This window comes from Caloenas nicobarica, chromosome 11 (genome assembly GCF_036013445.1).
Source record: "Caloenas nicobarica isolate bCalNic1 chromosome 11, bCalNic1.hap1, whole genome shotgun sequence".
NCBI lineage: Eukaryota > Metazoa > Chordata > Aves > Columbiformes > Columbidae > Caloenas > Caloenas nicobarica.
Window position 1 is genome coordinate 18,086,183 of NC_088255.1, and position 18,732 is coordinate 18,104,914.

The following is an 18,732-nucleotide window of genomic DNA, read 5'->3' on the forward strand; positions in this document are numbered from 1 at the left end:
TTCTCCTCACACACGGGAGAACACAGGTCCAAGGGGCTGGTGTGCGTAAGCAGCTGCAGAGTGTTTCCAGGGGCGTGGGGGTGGGTGTGCACATACGTACACAAACACCTTCGTGCTTATTGCAGCAGCTGGCACAGGCACAGGGTCCTGCGTCAGCCCAGCTGCTGCTAACGGCCTTGTAAAATTGGGGCTGTCCCCTCCCTGTCCCCCCTCACACACACAGTGTCCCTCAGCTGCTCCTGAGGGTGCAGGAAGCAAAGGACAGAGCCGAGGCAAGAGAACCAGGGCAGTACAGAAGGAAGAGGGGCTCCGGGCTGACACCAACTGCACATCTTTTCCTCTTTTATTGTAAAACACGGCCAACGCGTGCAGGGCTCCAGGCGCCAGCCCAGGATTGCTGCTCCCGGGCAGCAGGTGGGCCCTCTCCGGTGGCAATGAAGCAGCCAAGGGACACGGGGAGCTCCAGGCAGCCCACAGAGTAATGGCACTTCTGCAGCAAGAGCAGCTCCCGCACGGGGTGGCACAGGGCTGAGGGACACGATGACAGACACAGACAGACCTACTTCAGAAGAGGCGCTTCTCGTACCTGTGAGGGGAACAGCAACCAGAGGGAGAGCCCTTTTACTGACCCGCCTCACCCAGGGACCAAAGACGCGGGTCAGAACAGTTCCTGGTCTGTGGTGGGGACAAGCCCCGGCACACTGGCAGTGAGAGCTGGCCCAGGCCAGACAACCGGCTGCGGCTCAGCACAGCTGCACAGTGACAGGTTGATGCCAGCAGCACGCCCAGCCAGCAGCACAGCAGCTGAGGCACAGGACGGCTGCGCTTAGCTCCCCCCGACACCCACCCCAGGGTGACAAGGGTCCTGCCCGAAGCACTTACGAGTGGAGGCCATGCACCCCTCCTTCCACCTGGGCAGATGTTGTCCTCTTCTCAAACTTCAGCTCTCCCGAGTACATCATGGCTCTGAGGGGGAAGGACACCCGTCACCTGCCAGGCAGGGCCAGGGAAGGCAGAGCTCTGGCACACATTCAGCTGGAGCAGCTGGGACAAGGGACACTGGTTCCCCCAGCTGTGGTCAGAATGGGTTTTGCTGTGCTCCCAAGAGCCAGGCAGAGGAAGGTAACCCCGATGTTTCAAGCCCAGCCAGCTGAATATGCAACAAGAGACCATGTTCCCGCATCCCTGGGACTGGCAAATCTTTGCCACGGTGCCTGCTGGAGTGGAGGGGAGAAGGCTACAGCGAGGCCAGACCATGCAGAACACGCTGTAGCACGGACACAGCTTGCCCAGAGACCCCCAAATGGCAGCACCGGCAACTGGCTAGAATACAAGCGAGGGGAAGCACTCACCGGACTTGGGTCAGGCTCTTGGCACCAATATCCTGGCAGGAATGCTGGATCCCAGCAATCAGGTATGGAATGAACTTGTGAATAGAGCCTTTGTCCTGAACTGCGCCAGAGACGCCCTGGGCCACTTTGATTTTGTCTGTCTCACTGCATGGGAGCACAACCAAAAGAAGTCTGTGAAGCACAGAAGCCCCAAAAGCTTGGTCTGCTGCCCCAAAGCACCATCTCTTACCTGAAATACCTGTTTTGGCTGCCCAAGTTCTTGTCCATGGCGTCTAGTGAGCCCATGCCACGGTATTTCTTCAGCCTAATTCCATCCGAGAAGAAGTACTCACCTGGGGCCTCTGTGGTGGCAGCCAGGAGCGAGCCCATCATCACTGGCACAGGAGATCACCAAGAACAGCATGTCAGCAGCAAGAAGGCTGTGGCCACAAAACCCTCAGGGTCCCTGGATGCAGCGTTATGCTGGATCCTCCCCCATGCCCTCCTGCCCAGAATACAACGCCGTACGAACGCCGCTCACCTGTGGAGGCTCCAAGCGCCAGAGCCTTCGCAATGTGCCCAACCGTTTGGATCCCTCCATCTGCAATCACGGGGACGCCGAACCTCCTGGCATATTCGGAGACCTTGTAGACTGCCGTGGCCTGGGGGCGGCCGCACGCCAGCACTGCGGGCAGGGAGAGGGTGGCGGCAGGTCAGCCCCTCCGCAGCAGTGCGTTCTCTCCCCAGCAGATCCCAGCACACACATGCTCCAGCTCTCGGGAACGCACAAATCCCTTGGATGCTCCTTCCCTAGGGCCGAGTTGCAAGAGAAGGGGATGCCCAGGAGGTGCTGCTGGGACATCCTCACGGCCCTTGACTCCAAAAAGCTGTGGGTGACCTTGGGACAAAGGTTTTTGACCCAATGCCTGGGATCAGCCGAGACTCACGGCTCGTCCTGGTGCAGAGCAGATGTGTGGGGAGCTCGGGAAGGAAGCGGAGCAGACCCCAAAAGTCCCTCTGCAGAGCATCCCTGGCATGTAGCCATGTCCCAGCGCTCACTCCCTCCTAGCGATGCCAGACCCCTCTCTATATACCCAGCAGCTGTACGATGTGCTTCTTGCACAGAAAGGCAGCTGGCTGGGAGAGAGCCAGGATGTATATATATGTATAGACATATATATATATATACACACACATTTGCACACACACACAGACACACATGCAACAGTGGAAAATGAAACAGGCAGGATGATTTGATGGCTTACAGGAAATAATTTATGTGCCTGCCCTGCAACACCGCAAGGATTCTGTCAAGTTTAGCTGCCCCACGGGAAGGGAGTTATTAGCTTTGGATTTACCTGCTCGTCCCAGTCAGTAGCAGTTAGAGGCTTCCCATTGTGCGAGGGAAAACCAGCACAGGGTGCGTCTTGTAACACATTTGTCAGCCACAGGCATGCAAGTACACTGAGATAAGCTTCTCTCAGGGAGCCTTCCCTTCCCCACAATTAACGGGAAGCCTTTTCTCCAGACATGGTTAGTCTGATACACCGGATAAGATTATGTCCATGCAGGATTAGTACTTTGGAGCGTGAACTCCAGGTGTGGTTCAGCCTGCCTGGCAGCACGCAGCCCTGGCACAGGTTTGCCGAGGCCGGAGTCTGCAGTTGCTCCACTCCCAGTGCTCAGCAGCAGCTGCTGAGACAGGGAGGCCAGACTCCAGGCTGAGATCATGAAAGAACCAATTTTAATCGAACGAAACTCGGCATTCAGCTAGGGCTCAGCCAGCCAGGGGGAGTCTGCCAGCTAGAATATGAATGCCGTTAGTCTTAAAGAGATGGTCTCGCTCGGTACCACACTGCTAAAGGCCACGTTGCGGCTGCAAAATGCTGCAAGGAAAGAGCTCTGTGGAGAGAAGCAACTGATTTTGAAGGGTTTAGAGTCCAGGCTCTATGGGGTTGTGCCATAGGTAGTGCAGGGTCTGTAGAAACTTCACAAAAGCAACCCCGGAGACCAGCCCTTTAAGGAACAGCTTGGCTCAGGGCCCCTGGGAGCATCGCACTGTCCTGACTGTCCCAGCGCCACAGCTTCAGAGGGCAGGCTTCCGAAGCAGGGTTCAGAGCACGCACACACCGGGTGGTCTGGGTGAGGGTTTGTCTTTTTTTTTTTAGCATATCTGCAAAAGGTGGCCCTACAAGATCACTTGCTAGAGAAAAACCTTCCGGGATCTTCAACAGAAACCTCTTTCCCTTTGAGGTGTCTCAAAACTAGGAGGAAGGGAAAAACCCAAGGCTTGGGTGGCTGCTTGATCTGGTAGCATCAGAGAAGTGCAGAGCAGACAGCGCTGCACCCTGTGCTGGGCAGGGGAAGGGCCCTTTCTCCCCACAGGTGTCAGTGGGGAAAGACGTGGTTCTGCTACGCAGCTGCTGAGGCAGCCGTATGCAGTAAATGTCCCTCTGTGACTCAGGGGAGACAGCTTCAAGTGAAGCTTAGCCAGTGCACAACTTCCCCACCACTGGGGCCAGATTTGGAGCAGGACGGAGGACTACTCTGGCATCACCTCCCAGCACCGATCAGCGGAGCTGTGCCCAGCTGGAGCTCCAAGAAATGCAGCCAGAAAGCTTAGTCAGGCTCCTGAACTGGATTTTGGAGTGGAGGGTGGACAAGCCTGAGTGTCCTCAGCTTTGACAGTTCATACTCTGCTTTGGGAATTCAGAAAGGCTTCTCAGCTTCCATTTCAGATTCAAAACCAGTATCCAAAGCCACAAAACCCCAAGTGCATCTACAGCTAAATTATTCTCAAACAAGCAGTAGGGCCATGTGCAGCCAAATCAGGGTCCTGCTTCAAGACACATAATTAGGGTTGGGAACAGGGCAAGTGACTTACTATAGGTGCCCGTGACAGTAGAAGGGCATTTGGGGCTGTGGGACTTTAGGTCTGGAGGGATCTTTGGAGCAGCTAAACAAAAACAAACACACACATTTTAGAGACAGAAGAACAGCAGCAGAACAAAGGACCCCAGCAGTGACCTGCTACTAGGCAGAGCATACAGTGTGGGACAGAGCTGACCTTGCAAACCCTTCCTAGCCTGAGCCAAGCCAGAGGCCAGGTCTAAGCCAGCCAGGCCTGGCTGTGCACAGCACATGCTCGCCCTACCCCAGCAGCCATCCAGAGAAGTGACCCCCCTATCCCAAAGAGCCAGAGTTCTTGCCCCAAGAGGGACAAAAACCTGGGGAGCTGTGGCTAAGAGCTTTGCAACCACATCTCCTGTGAAAGCACCACATTCTACCTCTGCTCTGTTCCTTCCCCAAAACCAGCACCCAACCCCACCTCTCGTGGCAACTGGGAGAAGCACCTCTGGAGACGTTCACCCTGCTGCAGAACAGAGCACAGCTCAGCAGGTCCTCTGCTGCAGAGCCTGAGTAGGACACATGTGTCCTGGTTCTGCTCTGGCTATGGAAGCATCAGCCCAAAGACACTGCACCCTCCCTAGAAAGGTCACCCAAGACAGACCACCCTGACTGGGAAACGCCCCGCGCCCAGCGCTCCCTCGGCAGGCACAGCAGGAGTGCCGGGCTGCTCCAAGGCTCCAGGCTGGAATCAGAGCTAACACAGCACCTTCAGCCATCAGCCACCCTCTTGCTGTCTCTCACAAGGACCGCGGAGCAATGCAGAGAGGGGTTGCATTCATTTGCTGCAGCACCTCACACCACCTCTCTGCACCTCACCTGCCGAGTTCAAAACGTGAGGACTGAGCCTGTCCTCAACGCAGCCTCTCTCCAGGCCCTAGGGACGCCCCTCTCTGTCTTTTAGCTACGGGTGACACGGCCTCTGCCCCGCACGAGCTCCAGCTAACTGCAGAGACAACGGCCAGAAGTCCCATTTCAGCCTGGGAACTGCAGAAAGGCACCGAGCCCAGCAGACCAACTCTCAAGCATCACGCACACCGCTGCCAGAGGGAAGAGGAGCACAGCCTGGTGCACATCACCCGCAGCACTAGGGACCCAGTAAAGCCCCTTTCCCTGCAGCACTGGCCACCACCCCCATCACACACCGCACTGGCGGCTCCTCTCAGGCAAAGCCGTGTGTGCCACAGCTGCTCTACTCAGTCTTGGTCAGTACTGGGAAATGCCTTTGATGCTGCTGCTGCCCCAAAGGTTTGAGCCAGGTGATGAGAATGTCCTGGACCAAGGGGGTGAAAAACGGCTTTGCTGTTGGACTCTGCCCTTATACTGGGAGAAATCCATCCCAGCTGTGCTGCTTTTCAGCAGGGAACCTCTACTGAACAGATGTCTTCAGCTTATTTAGGAGACAGCTGATCTCTCTCACCTTCCTGCGTGATGCAAATGGAGCCGCTGCCCATCCCAACTCTCAGGGCATCGACCCCTGCGTCAATGAGGTTCTTGGCCTGAGCCGCCGTCACAACTGTGGAGAGCAGAAACTGGTTTGAAGAGAGACAAGCAGATTTGTGCATGATGCTGCTCTGCCCTGGTCCTTCCCCCTGCCCAGGGCACCAGCCATACACCCGTGCTGAAGCCAGGCCTGGCTGTTCACTGCCACCGGGCATATCTGCAAAAGCAGCAGTGAGTTTCTGTCCCAGCTGTCCCCAGCGGGCAAGGTGACACTGGTTCTTTAGGCTGCTCTGCAACATACTGACACGCAAAGGCTGAGGGAGCAGAGGTCACTGCACGGTGCCAAGAGCTCTTTGGGCCACACCAGGTAGCGAGGGCAGAGCACAGGCTCACAGCAGCACCAGTGACACACTGGCCAGGTAAGACAAGGACTGCTGAGCTCTGCTGCCCAGAGGCAGGGAAAATTTCCATCAGATTAAGCATTATTCATTATTATTGTTATCCAAAATTTTAAAATGGTGTGTAAAAGAAGGTAATGTGTAACGGGCTACAGAGGACCACAGCACACTGTGCTGCAAAACAAAGGTTTCAAAATGTTTTCAGCTGTGGCAGCAGCAGGGAACTGCCCTGGGTCTGCAGAGTGGTCCTGCTCTGTTCCACAAGCCAGGGGAAACCATTTCAAGTTCACGGACATCTACCAGGGAGGATAATTTCATCCACATCCCTGCAGTTCCCTCTATGTCTAAGCAGCAAACATACTTTAAAGACAAGAACAGTCTTCATGGCAAGCCTACCGTTTCCTCCAATAACTTGCAGGCTGGGATATTTCTCCTTAATATATTTTATCATATTGATCTGGAAGATGGAGTTCCCCTGAGAGGAATCCTGCAACAGAAAGAAAACAAATTTCAACCAGAATTTCTGCAACAGATTAAAAATACAGCTCCAGAAGAGCCCCAGATCTTCACTCTTGCTTCTTGGCATCTCTGCTGCCCTGCCTAAGTGGGCAGAATGACACCCTAAGTTGAGCACAGAACCAGAGGAGAAGTTGCTGCCAAGACAGTAACATACCTTCCCTGTGCAAGGCAGTTTATCATAAAGACTTCAGAAATATCCTTCACATTTAAACCCTGCGGCTTCTACAGTAGGCAACCAGCAGCACATCTGGCTGCAGGTAAGAACCATCTGGTCCTACCACCAGGACACCGTCAGCCCTGTCTCCAAGCACAGGTGAAAGAGTGAATGTTCCTTACAAAATTCAGAAGGGCTGGCGGAGGGATGTATCGCTCCTGCTGCGCAGCAGAAATACCAGATGTCAACCAGCAAGCGCTCAGGCCAACTTGTGGTGTCTGTTAAATGTTTCCAGCCACAGGGCTGCTCAGCTGTGCCCTCACAGCACAGTGGACTCACAAGCCAACAATCGATGAGAAAATAACGTGTGAATTCGGGCAGTGACTGCTGTGCCCAAAAGCTTATAGGCCAGAAGGGGAGACGAGCAGAGCAGCTCTGGGCTGACCACTCCTGAACATCAGGAGGTTAAGAGAATAACAGTAACAAACAGCAAATAGCTGAAGGGAAACTGTAAGAAGCCAAATATTCAAAACTAGTTAGGGACATCAGAGAGGACAGCTGCAGGCTGCAAGAAACATTTGTAGAAGATTCTGTATTAACTGACAATGTTTCTCTTCTCAGCCTTCAGGGCTTCGATGCACCCAACATAATCCCTCGAGGTCAAATAAGTTCCCAGGCAAGAGGAATCCCTCTTATTTGAGGATTCCAACCTGAACGAGACAGAGAGGTCAACAAACTGCCGTATTCTAACACAAAAGGGCCTGTAACAAAGACAGTGAGTGCCGTGCGGCTGCCCCACTGTCAGGGAGGTTCACTCCAACAGGGTCCTCAGCCCACCCGAACTCCCCCGGCCAGCGTGATGCTGGCAGGCTTCTCACCAGCACAACCACGTCCACGCCAGCCTGCACCAGCAGGTCCAGCCGGTACTTGTCATCTTCGTGGGTCCCAATAGCAGCACCACAGAGCAGCTGCTTCTTGGAATCCTTAGAAGCCAGAGGGTAGTCCCGGTTCTTCTTGAGATCGGTGCGGGCAATTATAGCCACCAGCTCGTCATCTTCATTAACAATTGGCAGCTTGCCTTGAAACAAAGAGAAAGAGCATTACTGCAGATTTCTGCAGGAGACAGACCTAAGCCTGGAGCGCTATGGCAGACCAGGAGCATCAAGCAGGCAGCAGATGGTACAAGGGGAAGACTCATGAGGTGCGTTATCAAATCTTGCTTCACCACAGATGCCAGCAGCCCTGGCTCAGGAAACAGAGCAAACAGTTTGCAGGACTGGAAAAGGACTCGGCATTTTCACACTGACCACAGAAAAAAAGCGCATCTTTTTTAATAGTTAGACCCTCGACACTGTGTTAAAAGTCAAACTACCAAACCCTGCCAGAGCTGAACTGACTGCTAAAATGTGAAGGCCAGGACAGAAAACTGAAGATGTGTGGCTGGACAGCTGGGCACTTTTCTGCTCCTGAGCTGCCAAGAATCCCTCAGCTTCAAACAGATTTGAAATGAACACATGTGAACTCCGTACCCTGGCAGAGGGCTGCGGACACTCTCTGCACTGTCCTCTCGTGCTGGAACGCAGCATGTTCCTCCCATGTTCCACCCACACACGGATGTGTGCCCACATCCACCCACCGCTGCTCCAAGCCCAGATTCCACAGCTCTCCCTCGCATCGCAGACGTCTGCGGGTACCTTTTTTACTCCTTTGCAGAATTTCATTCGCTTCTTTCAACATTACGCCAGCCGGGGCCACAACAAGATCCTCGCGCTTTGTCATAATCTAGTGGGAGGGAGAAGATAAAAAGTCACAAGAACTCCTTCGCGCTGATCTGAAAATACCGAACCTCTCTGCCCACGTGAAACGCTCCGCGGCAGTGGCGTGGGAGTATCTCCAGACAAAGGAGCCCACAGCACAGCAACACGCCTCCAGAAACACACAGGAACAGCCTCCAATGTGCTGTCCCCAGGCAAGCAGCGGTCATTGGTCCCCAAGCCCATGGGTGTAGTGAAAACAGGAGATGGCAGAGGGCCTCAGCAAGCCAAGGGAGAGCACCTAGAATCGAGGGACGACTCTCAGATGACCCTTGTTTGGGATGTCACCCAAAAAGCCCTCCCTTTTAATAGAGCACAGGCAAATAAGGGCTGGAGACACCTCCAGAGTCCCATGCTGTTCTGGCAGAAACGCTACCCCCGAGCTTGTTTTCAGGCAGCAATCCCCAGCGCACGGGCTCTGGAAGGGCTCTGCCCAGAATAACCCACTGCTGCTGCTGGCAAGGTCAACAAGGCAAAGAGGTCACTTCAATCCAAACAAACATGCTCACCCACGCTCTCTCTGACAAACAAGCATCAAAACACAGCAGGCAGGCAAGGGGCAACGGACACAAGCTGGAACACGGGAACAGCTGACGTGGTACACAGAAAAAATGCTTTCATCGTGACAGTGGTCAAGTGCTGGAAAAGCAGCCTAGAGAGGCAGTGAAATCTTCATCCTTGGAGATGCAGACACAGCCCCATGCAACATGCTCCAGGACAAGAGACCTGGAGGTCCCTTCCCACCCGCAGTGGTCTGCGATCGCAAAGTTCATGTGGGATGTTCTCAAAAACGTTACTCAAAAAGGACAGGCAAAGCTACAAGGAATCACTCTCTAACTCTCAAGGAAGGTAGATTAGTTGCACACAAAAAAGAGGGAATGTTTTAGTTATCTATACCATAAGAACAGACATTTTGCTTCAGGAAATAGGTTCACCCCGCCTGCATCCACCCAAAATCCTGTGACAGAAGACACATCTCAGGAAAAGCCTGAGGAATCACAGACACATCCCGACACGCTCCCTAAGCCTGCGGGATCCATGAGCTTCCCGAGCTGCAGGAGACCTGCGTGTTTAACTGGATGGCAATGAACGGCTCAGCAAGATGACTGAGATCTGGGAGATCTGGGTGACAGAGGCAAGCACCAAACTTCCCGACTCTGTGCTGCTGAACAATCCACATAAAGGATTAGAGGAGATTCTTATCTGGCTCCTCTGAATGGGCCCTTCAAAGGGCCATCTGCACTTTTGTGACCTACTCTTGTTTTAAGATTCTTGTTACAGGTATTTATAGGCAATTTCAAACGAAACAAGGATGAGCATGTGATACCGGGTTTGGTCAGCAAGAGCTAAAAATAGCCATGAGTCAAGAGCAGCGGCCAAGAGGCAGCGGTGGTGTAACCTGACAGTGCCGCAGAGCTACAGTTACACAGCTCCTGTAACAAGAATGCCAGAACCAACGGGAATCAGCGTCACCACCGCAGAGAACGTTCTCCTGTACAAGAGGAGTTTGACGGTGTGGCGTTATAAAGGCTGAATTGCCGGTCTCCAAGTTCAGGGGGTTATTTTAAAGAGCAAGTAGCCAAGATGAGGCACACAGCCCAGAAAAGGCAGCCCAGCGCTTGGAGGGCTGGCTGGGCACAGCGTGTCTGCTGCAGCCCTGGCAAGCGCCAGCACACGGGGCCATACCAGCAGCCAGGAACACCGGGACTTAATTACTGAAGCAGGGGAGAGCACCAGCTGCAGAGAGGACAGCTTCCGCAGCACTGAAAGGTAACGCCACAGGAGGAGCCATGCAGATGCTAACTGCACAGCCACGCTCTTGTATCTGCACTGCAGGAGTCACAGAAAGAGCGTAAAGGAATGAGACACTCTCCCCTGGAAATAGTTAACAGACCTGCAGCGCTAACGTGGAGCTGCTCCCTCCCGCTGGTGCAGCATCCGCACAGCCACGCGCTCGCCCTTCTCCTCATCACAAGCCACGCCGCTTCCTAACGCGACGCTCGCACCCATCGGGTGCTCACGAGCCCTTCTCACCTCGCCGAGAGGCAAGTCATGCTCCGACTCCTTCAGGAAATCAATATCTCGAGATGAGATGATCCCAACCAGCTTGCCCCCCATCTTCCCATTGTCCGTGATGGGAATCCCACAGAATCCATGACGAGCTTTCGCTTCAAACACGTCTCGCACTCGGTCGTTAGGGCTCAGCACCACGGGGTCTGTGATGAATCCTTGCTCATATTTCTGAAATGAAGGAGATTCAGCGGACAGGCTCAGCGGTACTGCCAGACTCAGCAGAGGTGGGGCATGTGCCTGGTGGTTACTGCAGCCGCTCACAAAGGTCTGCAACGACCCAGCCTGGCCACGTGCTCACCACCAGGGTGACTCTAAACCAGCACCAAGGCTCACCCAAGTAGAGTGAGATTCCCACAAGTTCCCAGGCTTAACCTCCTTCCTGAAATTATGGGGGATACTCCCACACCAGGAGGCCTGGCGGTTCTCACATCCCAGGCTGCGAGCCGACAGCACCTAACACACAACCAGAGGTTTGTGCAGGCAACCGCGGCAGCACCGCTGTTCTGCAACACCAATATGAGGGCCAAACCCCAGTGCCCACCTCCACCACATGCCCTGCGAGTGCAGTTTGTTGCCACCGCTCCAGACACTCACCTTCACCTTCCGCACTTCGTTGGCCTGGAACTCTGGGGTGCAGTTGTGGTGGATGAACCCAATTCCCCCGGTGAGCTGGTAACACAAAGATGTCTGTAAGTCCCTGCTAAACCCACCTGGCCCTTCAGTGGCCAGATCCAGCAGCTGGGCAGGGACAGCTGGACCATGCAGGCCACCCTCGGGGAGCCAGTGTGGCAAAGTGGGGGACGGGCGGGGTGCCTGCCCATAGACACCTCTTAGAATGACAGAATGGTTTGGGTTGGAAGGACCTTCAAAGCTCATCCAGTGCCACCCCTGCCATGAGCAGGGACATCTGCACCAGCTCAGGTTGCTCAGAGCCCCGTCCAGCCTGGCCTGGGATGTCTCCAGGGATGGTTCATCCACCACCTCTCTGGCCAACCTGGGCCAGGCTCTCACCACCCTCAGCGTAAAAAATTTCTTCCTCATGTCTGCCCTGAATCTCCCCTCCTTTAGTATAAAAGCATCACCCCTTGTGCTATCACAACAGGCCCTGCTAAAAAGTGTGTCCCCATCTTTCTTATTGTCTCCTTTTAAGTACAGAAAGGGCACAATAAGGTGTCCCCAGAGCCTTCTCCTCTTCCCCAGGCTGAAACCCCCAACTCTCTCAGCCTGTCCTCCCAGCAGAGCTGTTCCAGCCTCGGGTCATTTCTGTGGCTCCTCTGGCCCCTCTCCAGCAGGTCCACGTCTGTCCTGTGCTGAGGACCCAGGGCTGGACCAGCACTGCAGGGGGGTCTCCCCAGGGCACACGGGGACAGGCCCCCCTCACCCTGCTGCCCACGCTGCTTCGGGTGCGCAGGGCCCCCTGCCCGCTGCCTCGGGGGTGCCGGGAGAAGCCCCGGGGAGATGCGTCTCCACCCCGCGGGGCTGCAGGGGGTCTCTGAGGTGACCCCCGAGCAGCCGAGCCCGCGTCCCCGCACCCCGGGCCGCACTCACCGCCATGGCGATGGCCATGCCCGCCTCGGTGACCGTGTCCATGGGGGAGGAGACCAGCGGCGTTTTCAGCGTGATCCTCTTGGTCAGCGCCGAGGTCAGGTCCTGGCGGGGAGGAAAGCGGCGGGTGAGCGCCGGCCCCGGCCCCGGCCCCCGGCCCGCTCCCCCCGGCCCGGCCACTCACCACCTGGTCCGCCGTGAAGTCGATGTACCCCGGGAGGATGAGGAAATCGCTGAGGGGGGGAACGAGGGGAGACGCGTCAGTGAGCGGCCCGGCCCCGCGCCCCCGGCCCGGCCCCGCTGCCGGTACTCACTTGTAGGTGAGCCCGTCGCCGCAGCTGAAGAGCTGCTGCGCCGTCAGCCCGTCGTCGGGCACGTAGCCGGTGCCGCCGCTGATCAGGTAGTCCGCCATGGCGCCGGCCGCCGCGTGCCCGCCGCACCGCCCGCGCGCCCCCGAGCGCACGCGCGCCCCGACGGCGGCCGCCAGGGCTCAGCCCGGGCCCCGCCCAGCCACAGCGGCCGCCGGAAGGGGCGGGGCCGCGGCCACCGGGCGCCGCGCACGGGGCACCGCGCACCGGGCATCGCGCACCGAGCATCCCATACCGGGCATCGCACACCGCGCACCGGGCACCGCGCACCGGGCACCGCGCACCGGGCATCGCACACCGCGCACCGGGCATCGCGCACCGAGCATCGCACACCGCGCATCGCACACCGCGCACCGGGCACCGCGCACCGGGCACCGGGCATCGCGCACCGGGCACCGCGCACCGGGCACCACGCACCGCGCACCGGGCACCGCGCACCGGGCATCGCACACCGAGCATCGCACACCGCGCACCGGGCACCGCGCACCGGGCACCGGGCATCGCGCACCGGGCACCGCGCACCGGGCACCACGCACCGCGCACCGGGCATCGCACACCGGGCACTGCGCACTGGGCACCGCGCACCGGGCATCGCGCACTGGGCATCGCACACCGGGCACTGCGCACCGGGAGGACACCGAGCCCCGCACACCGGGCACTGCGCACCGGGAGGACACCGAGCCCCGCCGGTCGTGCGGGTGTCCCCACCCGGGATGGACTTGTCCCCTGCCCAGCACGGCGCTGCCTTTTTGCTGAGTCCAAGCGGGTAATTCAATGTATGGGAAGGTAGTTCCATGTATAGGAATGGTAGTTCTAGTTCAGTGTATAGGAATGGTAGCTCAGTATACAGGAAGGCAGTTCAATGTACAGGAATGGTAGTTCAGTGTATAGGAAAGCAGTTCAATGTATAGGAATGGTAGTCAAGTGTACAGGAAAGCAGTTCAGTGTATAGGAAGGCAGTTTAATGCATAAGAAGGCAGTTCAATATATAGGAAGATAGTTCAATGCATAGGAAGGTAGTTCAATGTATAGGAAGGAAGCAATAAGGAGAGAACTGGGGCTGTTCAGTCTGGAGAAGAGAAGCTGAGAGGGGATCTCATCAATGTTTATAAATATCTCAGGGTGGGTGTCAAGAGGATGGACCAGACTCTTGTCAGTGGTGCCCAAGGACAGGATGAGGGTCAATGGGCACAGGCTGAAACACAGGACGTTCTGTCTGAATATGAGGAGAAACTTCTTTCCTGTGAGGTGCCAGAGCCTGGACCAGGCTGCCCAGAGCGGCTGTGGAGTCTCCTTCTCTGGGGACACTCGAAACCCGACTGGATGCGACCCTGTGTGATCTGCTCTGGTGACCCTGCGTTAGCAGGTGGGTTGGACTGGATGATCTCCAGAGGTTCCTTCAACCCCAACCAGGCTGTGATTCTGTGAACTGCAGGTACACCCCCATGTGACACTCCCCGGCTTCACAGACACAAGCACAATCCGTGTGGTGTGATATGCGCTTAGAAAACAACCTAAAAAAGACAACTCGGGGTGGCTTGCACCAGAAGATGCTGCCTGTGGGGCCTAGCAGTTAGGTGTTGAGTTCAATACCAGATACTCCAACAGCTTCAGAAGAAGGATGAGAACGTGCTCGTTGGATCAGTGGTGGGTGCAGAGCTGGAAGATGCCACCAGAATCCCAAGAGCAACTTTTGTAAGGCAAAGTGACCTGCAAGAAGGATGGAAGTCAAGAGGTGACAGTCCAGCACGGGAGGGGAATGAAAGGCACTGGGGGAAGAGGGGATGGCGCCAGGGCAGATGTCCCGCCAGGGGGGTCCAAGCTGGTCCCAGCTCACCCAAGCCCTCTCCTCCCCAAGCCGCCGTGCCAGGCTGCACACACACACACCGAGGAGCTGCACTGTGCTGCACACTGCGGGGTCACAGGCTGGCACTGTCCTGCCGGTACCACGGAGGACAGCTGGAGGATTTTGGAGAAGGGCAGTGGCAGGAGCAGGGAGGACTGTGCCTGAAGAAGGACGGGCACAAACACAGATCCACCTTAGAGGAGAGCTGCAGGAACCAGCAACCGGCTGCTTCCAGGGTGACATGTCCCCCTGCATTTGGGCATCAGGAAAAGTTCCTGTACTGCGGCCTCAGAACAACCTCCTCCTCTGATGGCTAGTTTGCTTCTGATCTACCAGATCTGGCCTTGGAGCAGCAAGGAAATGAGAGGACCAGACCCTTCCTCACCCTGCTCTTGTATGATGGGCTCTCCAAGGCAACCCAGTATTTAACATTAACATGTTCAGGGAACTAAAGAATGATGTTCCTGTACCAACCATCTTACTGCAGTAGAAGACATCCTTGTCCAAAGATCAGCAAGCAGCTTTGAGAAAATGTGTCACTTGTGTTATCCAGCTACAGGACACAGGAAATCAGAACAGAGATGTCTGCATCTCCTGAGTACTGAGGGAGCAGATGGCCCTTGTGTGCTATGAGGGTTGTTCGTCATGTTCAAGCCTCTAGTTTGGATTAACGTGTCTTGGTCTGAGTTAGGTTCTCCAAAAGACAGAACGGAGTTTAGAGCAAGACCAGTTAAGCTAGACTTCGGTAGATGCAAATGTTGACTTTTACATGGTGGGGTAAAGACCCCAAGCAAGTGAACCATGCTATAGATAGAAGCAGGACTTGGGTGGCTGGTTTGCTCTCAGCAGCAGTAATCCACACAGAACAGAGGTTGCAGTTTCTACGTTCCAGTTGTTTCCCATCGGTGGGGGTTTTTTGTGGCAGGAAAGGAAGGCGCATGCCTCAGCACAGGGATGTTCCCTTTGCCATGAGGAAGGGAACATGTGGCTCTCACATAACTAAGGTGGCCCTGTTTAATAGCCAGCAACAAGGATCCACAATGGCACTTAAAACTATAAGCCAAGAGACTGGGAGCGATCCTGTTGCTATTAGTGTTACATTGTTATTACATTCACAGCTCTTGTTGTTATGCTATGCTCTCAACTCCACAGAGTTTCAGTTCTTTTTCCCAGTCTGCTACAAAAGATTGCATTTCACCCTGGTTGTACTTCTTTACATAATTCCTGGGTTGATTCTCAGCTAAGAGTTGATTTCACCTACCCAGACGCTGATTTCCCATTGTTTGCAGTTTGCTTGGGCGAGGGAGCGGTAAGAAAATCACCGTCATTTGCAGTAAATAAAGCACCTAGGCTCACTAAACCAAAACCAGTAAGGGCACCGAGACACTTATCCCGGAGGCAGGGTTCAGAAACACCGCCTTCCAAAGGAAAACACGGCCTGCCAAGGACACGCACTCCAGAGTCAGCATTACCTGTCATGGCATCAGCAGATCGGGAGGCGGCATGCCAGACCTAGATCAGTTTAACAGGTCTCTCTACCCTTTCTTTTAAATAAAGGCAGCGCTAACAAACGTTTGCGAAGCCCCTTGGGGAGGCACACGCCGATCTCGGCCATTACGCCAGAGCACGGGCACAGCAGTAAACAGGCAAGTTGGCTTCTGTTCCAACAGCAACACCAGGCGAAGTTTAATGGTTCTCAAACAGACTACGACAGAGGCTGCAGGGAAAAACATTTTATTTCCAAGCAGATTACAAAGAGCAGAGAATATAAGAGTAAAATTAAATTAAAAAAATAGTTGAGTGCATCTCTTTAAAATGATTTGTAGTGTGAGTTACTCACGGGGCAAAGCTACTGGAGAGTTCTGAAGGTCACTTTGCAGGATGCCAATCACATGTGCTGTTTAGACCAGGGTCAACACGGGAGGGACAGACAAGACATATTTTGCATATAGGCTGCACACTCATGATCAAGCGAGGCTCTGGGCTGCAACAGGACCCTGCCTTTCCAAGACATCCCCTCCACCTTGTTCTCTCCTGCAGTTCCCTCTCAAGTTCTAGGTGCGGTTTATTGCTGCTGTGAGTGAGTTCGATCTGCCTTCCCATTCTGGTGAGCTCAAACAAGAACAGAGAAGCCAGCAAACACGGCTGCCATGCGCAAGGTTACACAGGGAAAGCGACCACGGTGCTGAGAGCTGAGCTGCAGCTGCACAATGAAGGGAACCGACAAGTAGGGGACAAAGCAATCACCTCAGAGATTCTGGGGCAGCAGGTCAGTGAGACTTCTGGAAGAAGATTTGAGATGCTCCTTAAGATAGGAAGATGCTCGAGCAGACAAGAGCTCTTTCCTATGCATTGGCACCAGTGAAATGGAACAGGCTGAAACATCAGGCTAAGGTACGGTCCCTGTAGTACTTGAGAGGAGCAGCCCCAGCAAGAAGATTGGGAGAAAAGCCCCAGCTAGGGTGGAAGACAGTTTATATCCCACTTTAACAGTGATTTACGAGTCCAAACACTAATTGCAAGTAAGTCACTATTAAACTTGGATGAGAATGCAGTTTAGTTGGACTGTGCAGAGTCAGTCAGCGCCCAGCAGCACTCAGACCAGCAAGAGGATGAGCAATGAGAACATCAGCTCTTTTCTACCACTTTTGCGTCTGTTCTTATGGCAGCAGAGGAGGCTGAAGATGGCCCAATCCATTCTACGTACACCAAGGCAGAGAGCAGCTCCAGTGCAGCTGAGAACCAGACTGGCTTAATTTCTGCCCAAGGATCAATGGTGCAGAAGAAGATTCTTATTTAGGGATCAGATTATGTCTCTCTTCCTTGCTCCGAGGCAGAACAGTTCAGGAACTACTTCAGACCTTGTTTCCCATCTAAAACCCAGATCTCCAGGCGTGAAGCACCCGACAGATGAGAGCCCTACTAAGTTACTTAGACTGTTCCCTTTACTCACCACTCTAGACAGGAGTGAAGAGCCACTCTCTGGGCTGCTCGCTGCTGCTCCAGCCAGAACCACTTACAAGAAATGCTTGAACTCTTGAAAGTAAATGGAAATCTAATGGTTATGCAGACAAGTGTGTGAGAGGCTACAAGATTCCTTAAGGAAGCAATGCTATTAGTGTCAAGAGACAGTACACGAGTGTCATGTCAGAAAGTGAGGTGCTTTACCATTGTCAGTCATGCACTGCTTTACGTGGTTCCTTTCATACCACAGAGACAAGATGGGCATAGTTTGAAACCAACAACGCAGGGTCTCCAGCTTGCTTGTTCTCAGCTTTATTTATTTAGAGGTCGATGCAATTTCAGTCTGTCTCATATATGGCATAGGGCATGGACAGTTCTCATTTAATATATACACAGGTACAAGAGCTAGCGGTTTGGCACTCTCGGAGCCAAGGGGTATGCCCTTTAAGCAGCAGTCAAGCTGGTTATAGGAAAGTGTTAAAAAGCTATTTTACATGTTTGACTGGGAACATTTCCCAGAACTTGGATAGCAACCCTAAGCCATAGCACTCTTCTGTGCATGTCTTCCTATGAGCCCCTAAAAGGGAGCAGATTGTGTTCTTCACTATCAAAGAACATAGTATTTATATCCTAGAAATACTGTACCTTTTAAGCTAGCTCCAGAGAGCCAGACTAGAAGCCAGGTCCAGAAAAATAATCCTTAAGTCACAGTATATCGATTGTCTCTAAAAATAGGAAATGAAGTTAACACAGTGGACATTCTGATGAGACAGTACAGAACAGTAGGGCCGTCCACTTCTGCGTCAGCAAAACCCTCTCCTATGCACATCCAAACAATGAGAAAATAATGGAAACGCTTCAGTCTGTCAGGACAAAACCAATCATGAGGAGATCTCCACAGTTCACCGCGTGCCAAGTTCCCCCACTCTGAAGCTCTATACTCCAAGGTCAAGAACTCTTTCCCCTACAAAGATTTTATATCATCCTGCAGTTAAGGGTTGTAAGGAAAGCGCACAATCTAGAATTTTAAGGTAACATGGAATTCTGTTTTCCCAGAAAGCTCAGCTGAAGCATCTGTGCACCCCTAACCTGGCACTGCCCTAATATTCTGTCACATTATTCCAGCTTCTGTCAATTTTTGCAGTAAGGGGTGACTCCCCAAGCCACCTGTTGAAGCAACTTGTACACTGGGTATCTGGCAGATGATTTCAACACCCACTGCATTTCCAAGGGGGACAGGCAAAGCAGCCAGCTCACGCCGAGGCCATGCTGGAGCCAACTCCCCACACAGTATTGTGGAGCACACAGGTGTCTGCAGTTTCTCTTGCATCTTTGCAAACTGCCCAAAAGAATGGGAAATCCACTCTGTG

The 18,732-nt window shown here is 54.2% G+C and overlaps 1 protein-coding gene across 2 annotated transcripts; it reads right to left on the reverse strand.

The window, feature by feature from the left end:
* Positions 1-315: 315 nt before the first annotated feature.
* Positions 316-12,653, reverse strand: IMPDH2 (inosine monophosphate dehydrogenase 2). Of its 2 annotated transcripts, XM_065642773.1 has the most exons (15): positions 12,499-12,653; positions 12,369-12,417; positions 12,188-12,289; positions 11,234-11,308; positions 10,601-10,807; positions 8,447-8,534; positions 7,631-7,830; positions 6,476-6,566; positions 5,659-5,754; positions 4,216-4,287; positions 1,873-2,016; positions 1,582-1,726; positions 1,353-1,496; positions 883-966; positions 316-586 (listed from the first exon to the last, which is right to left on the reverse strand). In XM_065642773.1, exons 1-15 carry the CDS (start codon positions 12,594-12,596, stop codon positions 565-567), a joined length of 1,617 nt encoding a protein of 538 aa, XP_065498845.1. In that variant the 5' UTR covers positions 12,597-12,653; the 3' UTR covers positions 316-564. The 2 variants fall into 2 exon arrangements, with proteins under 2 accessions (XP_065498845.1, XP_065498846.1); XM_065642774.1 differs by lacking the exon at positions 4,216-4,287.
* Between the last annotated feature and the right edge of the window lie 6,079 nt (positions 12,654-18,732).

What these genes read in the sequence shown, in the direction of transcription:
- IMPDH2 (XM_065642773.1), bottom strand. Translation starts at nt 12,596, where the DNA reads ATGGCGGACTACCTGATCAGCGGCGGCACCGGCTACGTGCCCGACGAC. An exon ending in GCGTGGACGTGGTTGTGCTG is followed by an intron (nt 6,567 to 7,630) that starts GTGAGAAGCCTG and finishes TTTCTGTTGCAG; the next exon opens with GATTCCTCTCAGGGGAACTC. An exon ending in CATTTGCATCACGCAGGAAG is followed by an intron (nt 4,288 to 5,658) that starts GTGAGAGAGATC and finishes GTTTTTGTTTAG; the next exon opens with CTGCTCCAAAGATCCCTCCA.